Raw genomic sequence first — 12833 nt, 5'->3', positions numbered from 1 at the left:
AAGAAACACACTTTGAGATTTCCACCTTGTCATCAAACAGCTTTAGATGCAAATCTGACTAAAACAAGATTTGTAAATGAACGTTGTTGAAAAGTTGTAAAATGTTGCAAACAATCCAAACTTAATGCTGCACAGCGATATCTGAGAGTGAACATGTCTAAGCATGTACAGTACAGACCAAAAGTTTGGACACACCTTTTAATTCAATGAGTTTCCTTTATTTTCATGACTACTGACATTGTAGATTCACACTGAAGGCATCAAAACTATAAATAACACATGTGGAAATATGCACTAAACAAAAAAGTGTAAAACAACTGAAAATACCCCTTATATTCTAGTTTCTTCAAAGTAGCAACCTTTTGCTGTGATTACTGCTTTGCACACACTCTGCATTTTCTTGATGAGCTTCAAGAGGTAGTCACCTGAAATGGTTTTCACTTCATAGCTGTGCCCTGTCAGGTTAATAAGTGGGATTTCTTGCCTTATAAATAGTCATGAAAATAAAGAAAACCCATTGAATTAGAAGGTGTGTCCAAACTTTTGGTCTGTACTGTATGTTAAATAACATCAGAAATCATTTTTCTGTGACTTAAGCAGCAGTGACCGATTATACTCCCAACTGTGAAAAGCAATCTCACTGGTTTGCTACTCAGATACTAAAAAAATATTTCTTTTTTTTTTTTTCAGCTTGGTACTTTACCCTCAGCTGTGGCTGAAGTAGTCAAGCTGACTGTCACAGAACATTAAAGCAAACCTAACTTGAAATAAATCTGATTTATACTTTTCCAGTGGATAGAAATGTAGTGTGTGACAGACAGCACTTGTTTGAAACAGACCCTGATTTTCTGTATACTTGACTGTTGACAGTTATAATGGCGCTACACTGACTGTCACATGCAGATGGTCATATGATGATGCTTGTGTGTGAACAGGATACAATAGGCTCCTCCAGCGTCCAGTGCTCCATTGGTGGAGATTGCGCACACTGACAGAACAGTCATGGAGATGATGAAGTAGGCCACCACAAACATGAGAATACCTTGGTACAATCCAGCCTGTCCCACCACAAACCCTGAAAAAAAAATAGGAACAAGTAAATTAAACTGAGAGATTGGTGCCTGGGTGAAAGCAGAACCATAAACTGGAGCAGAGTGGAAAGAGCCTGATAATTAAAGGATTTCTGGGAAGTTCCAGCATAAAAGAGGATGTGGGGTTTTTTAAGGCATCGTGAAAGTACAATTAGCCAACATATCACAAGAGATCTATTTGTTCAACAGATGTCTGTCCGTGGTTTTTAATTCTAGATAACATTTCAAACAGTTTTCAAAGAATTTAAAAGTGAAAATATAAAAAAGAAAATCACACAGCCTTCAGTTTAAATGACTCACCACAATGTTTCACTTTCTGTAAAAGTGAAATTGGAATATCACATGCTAGGAGAGATTCCAGCTTCTGAATTGTCTGTATACATTGTGACCATACAGTACTTCTGCTGTACAGGTTAGATGACTCAACTGAATTAGTTCCAGTACTAAACTGGTGTTAATGTTTTCTTATCATCATTTCTTTGTGTATATGTCATCTTAAGCGACCACATTTGTATTGATTAAAGGTTTAGTTTGAAGATGTTGTTGATCATAGATTTGCCTGCAGCAGAAATTAAGCTCAGTTTTTTTTGGAAACTAAGTTGATTTTTCGAGAAGTGGAGACTAACAGTCATGCAGTCTGTTTTAGCTGATTGCATGATTTAATTTATGGTAATCAATTGAGAATGTGGGAATCAGTAAGATATAGTGCTATGTTAGCTGAAAGCCTGTTCTCTGTGAATTCATACAGGTCAAACCAGCTGGTTGTATCAATCTACCAGATGGTCTGGTCAGTCTGCCGTCTGTGCTTTCCAGGTTTTAAGTAGCTGGAAAAGTATTTTAGTCAACTCACAATAAACTGATCCAAAAACCAGCTGATGAGGCAGAATATGCTTTGAAATGAACTGCCCAGAATTTATCCAAAAAATAAAGAGTTTTAGACTTGAACTAATATTCAAGTTTTCCAGCATTCCTGGTTCTGGTTAGAGATTAGCTGTTAGCCATTGTGTCACATTTATAAATACTGCTTGTTGTTTAGAACACCATCAATAGACTGGTGATGTTTGCTTGTAGGAATACTGAGATAAATAAAAAATAGAATAACATAACTACTAATTACTGAATAAGCCATTAATGGTCACATAAGGCCAGGTTTTTTTAAACGTTGCTTCTTTCAGCCAAATAGGGCTGACATCGTACCATCATGCTTGCAACGTAGATATATTGCTATCTGGAACATAAAACCAATTTGAAATCTCTTTAGTCTGACGAACAAGGAGTTAATGCCTCAACTACACTCAAAAAAAATCAATTACCATATTTTCCGGACTATAGAGAGCACCTCCCTGTAAGCCGCACCCACAAAGATTTTTTTTAACAAAAAAATGGAAATGTACATATACTGTATAAGCCGCACCACGCCATAAGCCGCACCAGGCCATAAGCCGCTATCTCCACCGCTCTCAGTTTGTGGACGCAGCGAAGGGCTATGCTACTTTAGCTGTTTGCAGCTAAGTCCGTGTATTTTTAGTGTCACACTCAGCACAGTTTGATAGTTTATCTTCAGTCTTAACTTTAACCCAGGTTGATCTAGTTTTATGATGCCGAAGTCAGCAGGCATGTTCAGGAGATTATGGCAGTTATGGATGTTGGCCACTGATAGAATTAAAATAATAACCTATATAAATGCTAATCAGTATGTTTCTGAGTATGTTGAAGGAGGCCCTGCTGAAGGATGTGGAGACAGCCGGCACCAGTTTGTCTAATCGGAAGGCTGCTCAGCAGAAGGACATCCTATTCTTCATGTTTATAATAAGATAGTTTATAGCATAATGGTGCTGATTAACTTTATACAGTCATACTGTTCATAGTAAATGTTCTAGTTTATCTTCTGGAACTGTGAATCACATTGCAGCTGCATATGTTTTGATAAGAGCTGGAACGTGCATTGTAACTAGGGATGATTTTCAATAAAAAGAGAGGTCCAGCAGAATGTGTTTTCAGAATAGGTAGAGGTCGTAACTGAAACACATCTCTGTCTGTTCTCGTGAGCTACAAGAAACTAACCCTCTCTTGTCCTTTCTTGTGCCTGTATTTTGATTTTCTAGGTGTATAAACCTGACAGTCACCATCACTGAAACCGTATTTTGTTGCTTCAGCAGTATTGAAGGTAGATTAGATTAGAGTCTCCCATCTGAGTTGTGGCTCTTGGCAGCTCATTCAGAGTTACTGTGGGTCTCTTGGCTGGTTGTTTAATTAATGCTCACCTTGCCTAGGATGTCAGCTTTAGGTGAACGGATTAGGCAGTTTTTCTACTTTCTTTTTATGTTCAGATATTTGATAGAGTAATACTGAATTCCTGCAGGACCAGCAAGAACATCATCTGCTGCTAGACTTTATTCACCAGAACAAACTGAAAGGTACTTCATCTATGTTGACTTCTCAACATATTTAAGAATTTAGTCTAATGTCCACACATAAGCCTGTCACAATAATCAATAAATCAATTAATCGGATGATAAATTAAAACAAACTCAATCATTTCCATTGGCCTGATTTATCGATTCTCTTTTTTTCTCTTTCTACCAAAAACTGGATGATAAAAGTCTTCAGTTTGGTACTTTGGTCTCAACTAGCCCTCATTTTGAAAGGCAATTTTGTTTACAAAGACTTCAAAATTCATTAGTTTTATTTATTTTGGATATTAAAACGTCTTCCAGTTCCAGTGTTAAATGTTCATTAGAATTTAAAGTTTAATGACCTTTGAGAATGTGTTCTTGCATTATTATTTAGTCATTACCATTATATTACTCAAAAAATGGTCTCATAAAAACAATATTATCGTTTGTTGAGAACTTCTGGAACAATTTATCATACAGTAAAATTTTTCATCATGGCACATCATATTCACACATCCTTCAGAATATTCAGACTAAACCACGTTTGTGTATGGATCTCTGAAATAAACAGAGACCCCATTTCATCGGCCATTAAACAAATATATACCTCATCTGCAAACCAGGACAAACCTGCTGTTGCCGTTTGTCTTAATTCAAGTTGATTAATGTAGATAGTAAAATGTATTCAGATGGTTTAGATTTTTACAAGCAGTACATTTCTTTCTCAATTGATATTTTGTCACAATTAACAGCTAATAAACACATACTTAAGAAAATAAATATTTTATGCATTTATTTAAAGCACCACTGCAAAAATAGCCTCCACAGCAAAACATTTAATGCATAAACATTTGATCGACATAAAAAGAAAAATTTCTACATACATTGTAATGATTCAAGTAATTTCCAGATTCAGCAATGTTCTGTCAAGGTCAGATTTGTCGGTGCATCAGCTGTTCAGGAAAATCGACATAAATTTTTTCTAACACTAACTGTATATTTGTACTTTTTTCTGTATCTTCAGACAGTCTGCAGCAGCTGAGATTCTGGGAGTTTCAACACCAAAACCTCAAGCTTCAAACTGAGCCATCAACTGGACCAAGACGCCTTTCAAACAACTACAGTAGTTAACCTGTTCTGTTGGTAGACATTATCCTTACATCCATGTAAGTTTTAAGACATGTCATTGTTAACTTTAGATAGCTGTGAAGCCACCCATGTTAATCTGAACCTATTTTGTTAACGATTCAACAGATTTGTTGCGATCTTAAATATTTAATCTGTCCTTTGTGTGCAGTAAAATGAACATTAAAGTTAATTCAGAAAACACTTTTGTCTTCTTCCTTCTACATTATAAATCGAAACATGCCTCTATTAAAATCATATATTTGTGACATCAAACTTTTTTTCTGCCATAAAGCAGTGGTCAAACTATTAGTAAATGTTTGTTATTTACTTTCAACAAATGGAAACCAAAAAGGTTTTAAAGTAAAGACACTATGAATACTCCTCATATACCTCAACACAGGTTAAGTTTCCACTGCATGCAAGTAAATGTGATTACAATTGAGTGAAAATTGTACAGCAGGGTTTTAGCTCCAGTTCAGGAGGGCCGGTGTCCTCCAACTTTTAGATGTCTCTTCTTTAACGCACCTGAGTCAAATCATGAGGTCAGAGGTCATTAACACAACTCTGGGGAACTTGACTGTCCTAAGCAGCCATTTAATTCAGGTGTGTTGGACCAGGACATATCTAAATGTTGCAGGACACCAGACATTGATGCCTGGATCTGAGGATCCTGTTGGAGGATCAGTGTGTTCCTGCAACAGCTCCATCAGATCAGAGAGTAGACGAGATCTGAAAGATCCTGATCCTCCAGAAAGTAAAATAACACGAGACCCAATCCATCAGTCAGTCGTTTTGTCCTGTGTACAAATAAATATAAAATGTTATTTATACACATAGAAATTCAATAAATTAGAATCGAAAGGCAATTTATTTCACTTAATTATATTCACTTAGTGAATAAAGTAGAAGGCAAATCAGAATATCTCACAAACTATAAATACAAATATCAGTCAGCAACATGACTTAGGAATTTGATTGGAACCTGTTGGGCAAAACAGATACTGTAAGAACCACCCAGAGATAATTTTTATGGATTAAAGACTCAAACTGTGCTGAGTGTGACACTAAAAAATACACGGACTTAGCTGCAAACAGCTAAAGTAGCATAGCTCACAAAAACATTAGCTCCCGCTAACAGAAACATATGAAGAGGGCAGAGTATCAAAATACCAGACATATAAAACGTAATCTGAAATTATTTATTATTACTCCATGTCTCATTATAATCGGAGAGCAAAGCCTGCAGGTTTAGCTTCTACTTACTTCTGAGGGCAGACCACCGGGACGCTCAGTCTTGCTTCTTGGTTTGGCTGCCTATTTTTCCGGCCAGCGAACCATTCCGCCACCCAGCGGTCATTTTTCAGACCACTTAGTCTCCCGTACCGCTCAAAAATGTACAATATGTCTATAAATAATTTTGGGATATTGTAAGGAAGTGCTGAGATACACCGTTTTCGACCGAACTAACGTATTTGCCACTTCGGTACAAGCACAGTGAGAAACGTTTAGAGGATAAAAACACTAGATTCAGAGCAAAATTCAGATGACGCAGCTTTCTACTAGCATGTAAGCACCATCTACACACAAATCTGGGAGCTCCTGAAGCGTGAAATGAGTCTCAAAAATACTTGTGCACTTGTAACTGGATCTGTGCGTAAATGCAGTTTTGTGTGTGTGTACCAGATGACTTGTGAGTACTTTTTCAATATTTGAAGGTGTAGAAGATTTATTTTATTTTTAAAGGTTTACAAATCCAGGATTACACACGCACAGATATTTTTACACACGCACAAATAGTTTTACACACACACAAATACTTTTACACACGCACAAATACTTTTGCACACGCCCAGATACTTTTACACAGGCAGATATTTTGAGACTATTTTCACTCCATATCATATGAACTTCTTCGTGTGCTTTCCATGATGAGGGCGTAGGAGTTTGAAAACCTTTCTCAGTCATGTCTATTGCTATCATGTGCTTGTTCTAAATGAAAATGAGCACTTTCTTCTTTGATTTCCAAGTTTGGCTTCCAATGATTCACGTCCTGCTAAAGAGCTCCATGGTGGTTAAAGAAAAATCCACAGAAAAGCCGCACCGGGCTATAAGCCTCATGGTTCAAAGTGTGGAAAAAAGTAGCGGCTTATAGTCCGAAAAATACGGTAGATAATATATAGGCTAAAATATCCAAATAATTAGAGGACGTAAATAAACCTAAAGCGACCAAGTCGATCTTGTGCTTTTCCAAATTGAAACATTTGTCAAATTTGTCCTATTGATCAATGCTGTGAATCTCATCAAGGTGAACGTCACATCAGTCACTTTGAACTGTATCGCAAACACACAAATTATCCACATTATCGTACCATTCCTCCACTTAGACCCTTAACGCTACTCATTAATCTTTGATCAGCAACTATCAGCATGTTTCTGCCATCAGTCAGGTCCACTGTGACACAAACCCAAATCTCACTAGGAAACAAAATTCACTTTGTTCCTTTAAGAGCTGAAATTTCAAGCTCAACTGAAATAAACTCAACTTGCGAAGCATCTGCATGTTCTGGTGGTACACCCTAAAGATATCCAGGTCAGGACAAGAGACACTTTGTCAAACCGTTAAATTTACAGTAGTTTCACATCCGCACTGAAACCACTCACAGTTCCTGTGCAATCTTACACTTCAACTTGAGATTACAATGTCTAAAGTCTTCAGCCAACAGCTACATATACCCATGTGAGTCGGGGTGGGTGGGTGTGTGTGTGTGATTTTTTTCTCTGAGTATCCATTGCTCAGCAGCTGACATCTCACGAGACTGGGAGGGGAACTGGGAGGGGAACTGGGAGGACAGGAGATGAGAATACTGAAAGAGTTAAAACTTATAGGAAACAAAAAAATCAGAAAGAAAAGCAGAAGTGAAAAGTGAGGAGAAAAGATGAAGTTGGTTATGAAAAGTTGATTTATTGTTCTGCAAATCCAACTGTGGTCTCTGCAGCAGCATGGATTTCATGGGCTTGAATAATTTCTAGTTTAGTAATATTACTGAAAAAGGAGAACTTACAGTATATCTCATTGATTACAATCAGACATGAAGTCCTCACTGTACCAAAACCTAAACCTGAGTTACGAATGTGATTTTCACAGCATAAAGTCACGACAGTCTCCGTTTGCTGCTGAAATATTAGTGAACTTTCAAAAGCTGTAGCTTAAATGGATCATTCAGAATTTTTTAAGTGAGATTTTTTTGAAAGATTAAGTAGTTAATCTTTTAACTAGCAGTTGGCGCTGCCATTTCAAGTGCTGATCAGTTAAACTTAAAGGCTAGGAGCACATCTAGTCTTAGGGAGGCAAAAACTGTTGTAAAACAACTCCAGTCTTAAATGTCATAGCAGTTTTAAAGGAAAGAGTGTTTTATGAACTCTTAAACCATTGACATATTTGCATTATTTATACAGAAGTCAATGATTATTTAGGTGAGAAATTGAAATTGGAGGCAGTGCACCTCTGGTGAGCTTCCTGATACTACAGATGGAACATACAAAGCATTTCCATATAAGGGCATGGGAAAGTAAAGTACAGAAAAGATTTTATCAATACTAATAATAGTCAGTATGGCCTTAAAAGTGCAGCATCATGTTTTTCTGAATTACGGAGCTGACAACAAAAGGATCTCTAAAATTTATCAGCCTTGTGGCTATAAATCTATTACTGCACACAGTAAGAGATTCACAAAATACTGCTCTAAGAAATAAACTTACAGGATTTAAGAGGAAATACAAACAAAATAACTAACCAAAAGAAAGAGCAAAAGAAGAGAAAGCTAATGATGTTGATCCAAGGTAAATAAACTAGATACTCATATTCAGGGTTGGTAGATAAGTAAGTATCCTCTGTTCAAATTCCTTTTCTGGTTTGGACAAATAGGACTCTAAAAAGTAGTTGCTGAGGTAGTTTTTCTGGGTTCCAAGTTCTAATCCCTGTTCTGGGTTGCTAAATAAGTGTAAGTAAGTAAGCATCCTCTGGACCTCTGGGATGCTAGATAGGTATAAGTATAAGTAAGTATTCTCTGGGCTTTCTAAGTGTGCTCTAAATTTGTAAAAGTAATGAGTACTCCATGGATTCTAAGTAATAATAAAAACTAAATGTTCCTGTTCTGGATTCTAAGTTTGTTCTAATTCCTTTTCTGGGTTGCAATAATAGGAGTCTCTCTGCATCTAAATAGTGAGTACTCTACAGTTTCTAAAATATAAGCTAAAGACTAATAAAGTATAGTCTCTGGATTCCAAGTTTGTTCTAATTCCTTTTCTGGGTTAAAAGTGAGTACTCCACAGTTTCTAACAAAATAATTGTGCCACATGTCAGAGCACAATTGCAAAAATGAAGGGAGTTGTAGCATAGTGCACTATTTGGAAAGCAGCATTTGTTTTTACATACAAGTTCACAATAATTAGAGATATTCTGTTTGCATTTAACCTTAAAAACTGACTTTTTAACGATGTTTAAATCTTTGCTAAGCAGTTCCATTTATTACAAAAAGCGAAAGTTATTTTGAACTTTAGAAAGAACCACAAACAGATTACAGAAACGAGGTGTGTGAAATGGAAATTATAATTGCTTAGCCCTAAAATGATTCCCAAAACTACTGCAAACAACCACAGAAGTAGTAAAATATAGAAACCGTGACAGGCTACTACTGTTGACTACTACTTCGGTGCGAAACTGAGTGTAGTGATTTCTGCTGCCACCACTCACCTATTCTGAGGAAGACCACTACGCTGAACATTGACAGCAGAGTGGGAATCACCACACCGAAGAACACCGACAGCTTCTTGGGCTGCCCCTTCGGCGAGGACCTGGGCCGAGGGCTTCCCGGGAGCTCCTCCGGGGCCCGGCTGGCAGGAGCAGACAGCGGCTCGGACTCATTGACGCTGGCGACAAGGCGGTAGTTCAGGAGAGGAGTCCGCTCCGTCATTGCAAAAACAAAAACAAATGCTCGCTTAGGTCGACTCGAACTTTAAAAAGTAACCCGGATAAATTTAGGGACGGAAAAATCGCTGTATTTTGTCAGGACAGCTCAAGAGTTTGCAAATAAATGCTTGCGATGGATTAAAAAAAAAACCCTGTAGAATTGACGCGTCCTTATTGTCAGCCGCTTCAAATGCAAGTTCAGTATCTACATAGCAAAACAAACAAGTGCTTCGGTCATAAACACAATAAGTTAAATAGAGCGTGTTTGGCCTAATCGCTGATGCACAAATTTCGATCGTTTATCAATAAAATGTTAGATAAAATCCCCGGCAGGATACCTGCGCGAGGCCATGGTAGTTCTGTGTCATTTCTCTGATTATACGGAATAGAATATCATGTGACGCCGCAACGTCAATGCGTGTCTCTGCTGCAAACTTCTGTTTTGCCCTTTCACAATAAAACCAATTACGATTTAGTGCAACTTTTTTCATAAGAGCAAAACAATTCATCACCTTAGACATGCTGTCAGGCACAGCATTATGATCATTAACAAGTGAAGTCAAAAACACTGATTATTTCTTCACAATAGCATCTAATGACGAATTAGATTCAACTGGACATCCTGTCAGTATATCCTGTTTATAGGGTCAAAGATTCGTCAACAAAAACACTGGCTGTGTTTTTTTTTTTTTTGTTGGTTTGTTTGGTTGTTTTTTTTTACATTGCATGGGTGCCTAGCTACATGCATCACTTACCCTGGGAAAAACATATCACCAAGATCCAGATCAGGAAGAACGCAAGCTGGCAGAGGCAAAGTGATTGTTTAGGAGGTGATAGGTGGTACCAGACCCATTTTACTAAAGCAAGTATCTCAGGATAAATCTGAATGAAATTCCCCCCACCCCAAATTCCAACAAAATGCTGCAAACTACTAAACAATAAAACACAATGTCCATATATACACTACACACTTATGTTTTTCCAAGGGTTGTGGGCAAATTACTTTGTTGTTATTTTCTTGCAGTCTGGGTGTGGGAGTTCTTTCACACCATTCTCTGATTGTTGTGGGATCCTTCAGCAGGATTATGTGCCATCCTAAGAAGCAAACATGATTTAGGAATAAACAACATCTATTGTGAGTTGTTAACTTGGCTTGCAGATTCCCAAGACCTTAATCCAATGTAACTTCTCTGGGATCAGCTAAATCAGAATACTCCACCTTCCAAACCAAAATGATCTGCTGCTGACCTCTTGATGCTAGATAAAAACACACACCTCCAAATGTCTTGTGGGGTCTGTGCTTCAGTAGTATTTATCTAAATTGCACCAGTCACAGATATTAAAACCACAAAGTGCTTCACAAAGACACAAACAAACTGTTTGTGATATAGCTATAATCCACAGTTGATGAAGAGGAGGAGTGAGAAGAGGGCAATGATTTTATAAAACTTTGCAAAACAACCAAACAAAAAACTAGGAAAGAGTTTAAAAGAGCCATGTATGATTATATCTTATTTTATTTTTTTATGCAAAACTTCCTGTTTTATTCTAACTAACTTTACTTTCGCACTTGTCACTCGGGCTTTCCTGAGATTTCCTGCTTTCACATTTTCCACCCTATTGCTTTCGGTCATATGATGAAGTTAGTCGGGCCAATAGGAGGGTTACGTTGCTGAACGCACTTGCTGACAAGTTTTTTTCTTTTCTTTTTTTTTTTTATATATGTCAAAATAAAAGTCCACATTGATTTCTCTTTTTAATTTCTATAGCTTTTATTTTGAAAAATTCGCGTCCTTTGAACGCTAATAATGAAAGTGATGATCCAAGTGGTACAGAGCCGCACACAGCAGAAGAATGGCCCATGTCCAGTTAAAATAGTCCAAAGTCCTCGTCAGTAAATAAATAACACATAAGTTTGTAAGTGTTTCTTAAACACAGCCTTTTAACGTTTACAAACTGTACACACTCAGCTGCATTTCACAGATAGTCATTTTAGGATTAATTTGAAAGTAATACGGATAAATTATTTTCATATACAGGCATGTTCTTGATCGTTTTCCCATGATCTAAGTTATAATACATTCGACTTATATGTACAGAGACAGAATAAATGTTTTTGTTCACATTTTGCAGTTATACATACTTCACATTTGACTTTCACCTCGTTATGAACTTTGAGAAAACATTCCCTTTTACATTTTAAACTGCATATTACATTGATCATTTGCAGATTAAAGTAAATTGTGTTCTTAAAAAAAAACACAAGATCTTTATCAGAGTGCAATTTATGTGATTTAATTCCAACTCTTCTGCAGTCAGTGATGAGGATGATGAATATTTTGAGTCTAAATCTGACCACTTGCACTTCTCATTTTAGCACCTACAGAGGGCGCTAATCTCTCAGTTTGATTTCAATATTGCAGTAGCTTTAAACTACAAGTTTAAAAGGCTCTGCAGAAGCACATTCAGAAAGGGTTGGTCATTTGTCTAAAGCACTCACAGTTTAGAGATAATCACATTATAAACTAATAGAACCATAATCTTTTCAGATTAGTTTCCATGAGACTGAGGCCACACTAACAACCTATAAGTGAAAGTTTGGCTGCACTATGAGCTGATTGTGCAATATATGGTTAAAGTAAATATTGAAGCTGGTTTAAGGCTCAGATACACTACTTTAGCTTCAGAGCAGCCTGTCAGTCTAAGTTCAGTCTTGAAATCTAAAACAATAGCTTGTTTGTCTTTCGCGCCTCGTAGAAACTACAGTGAGTGGTAGCTCTGGGATCCCATTCTTCTGAGCCAATGTACAGTATATACACAAATACTAGGGTTGTTATCGTACATTCACTCATGAGACAATACAAGAGGATTTTACCTATATTTCTGAGAAAACTGAGTATATTGGGGCAAATCAGGAACTGTTTTTGTGAATTTGTAAGCAGTGTTTAAAAAAAGAATTCAGTTCAAGTTTTAAAAAAAAATATGAAAAGTGCAATCTATGGTGGTCATAATATCGAAAAGATTTCAATGTGTTGTGTGTAATTTCAAATGTTTTATGAATATGAAATTGTACTTTCGATAGACCCCTCTTCAGTGTAGAATTATAAAGTTTAACCAAAGATAATCAAATCCATTAAATATTCCTTAAACTGTAAGAAGTACTCCCATAGTTTAGAATTAATAGAAACATGCAAATTAAGTGAAAACTTTAAACTCATTGTCCAGTTGGGATTTAAGGCTTAGCAGGCT

At 36.8% G+C, this 12833-nt stretch overlaps 1 protein-coding gene across 1 annotated transcript in view; it reads right to left on the bottom strand.

Moving 5' to 3' along the window:
* Positions 1–9953, bottom strand: part of LOC102223213 (solute carrier family 12 member 9-like) — a 68438-nt gene extending 58485 nt beyond the window's left edge. Inside the window, exons 1-2 of the mRNA XM_005805883.2 lie at positions 9369–9953; positions 941–1075 (exon numbers count right to left, since the gene is read on the bottom strand). Of these exons, the coding sequence (XP_005805940.1) occupies positions 941–1075; positions 9369–9588 (355 nt within the window). The 5' untranslated portion in view covers positions 9589–9953. The remainder of the gene's footprint in view (positions 1–940; positions 1076–9368) is intronic.
* Between the last annotated feature and the right edge of the window lie 2880 nt (positions 9954–12833).

Source organism: Xiphophorus maculatus, chromosome 18 (genome assembly GCF_002775205.1).
Source record: "Xiphophorus maculatus strain JP 163 A chromosome 18, X_maculatus-5.0-male, whole genome shotgun sequence".
In the NCBI taxonomy this organism is placed as follows: domain Eukaryota; kingdom Metazoa; phylum Chordata; class Actinopteri; order Cyprinodontiformes; family Poeciliidae; genus Xiphophorus; species Xiphophorus maculatus.
This window is presented reverse-complemented; position numbering and strand designations above follow the sequence as displayed.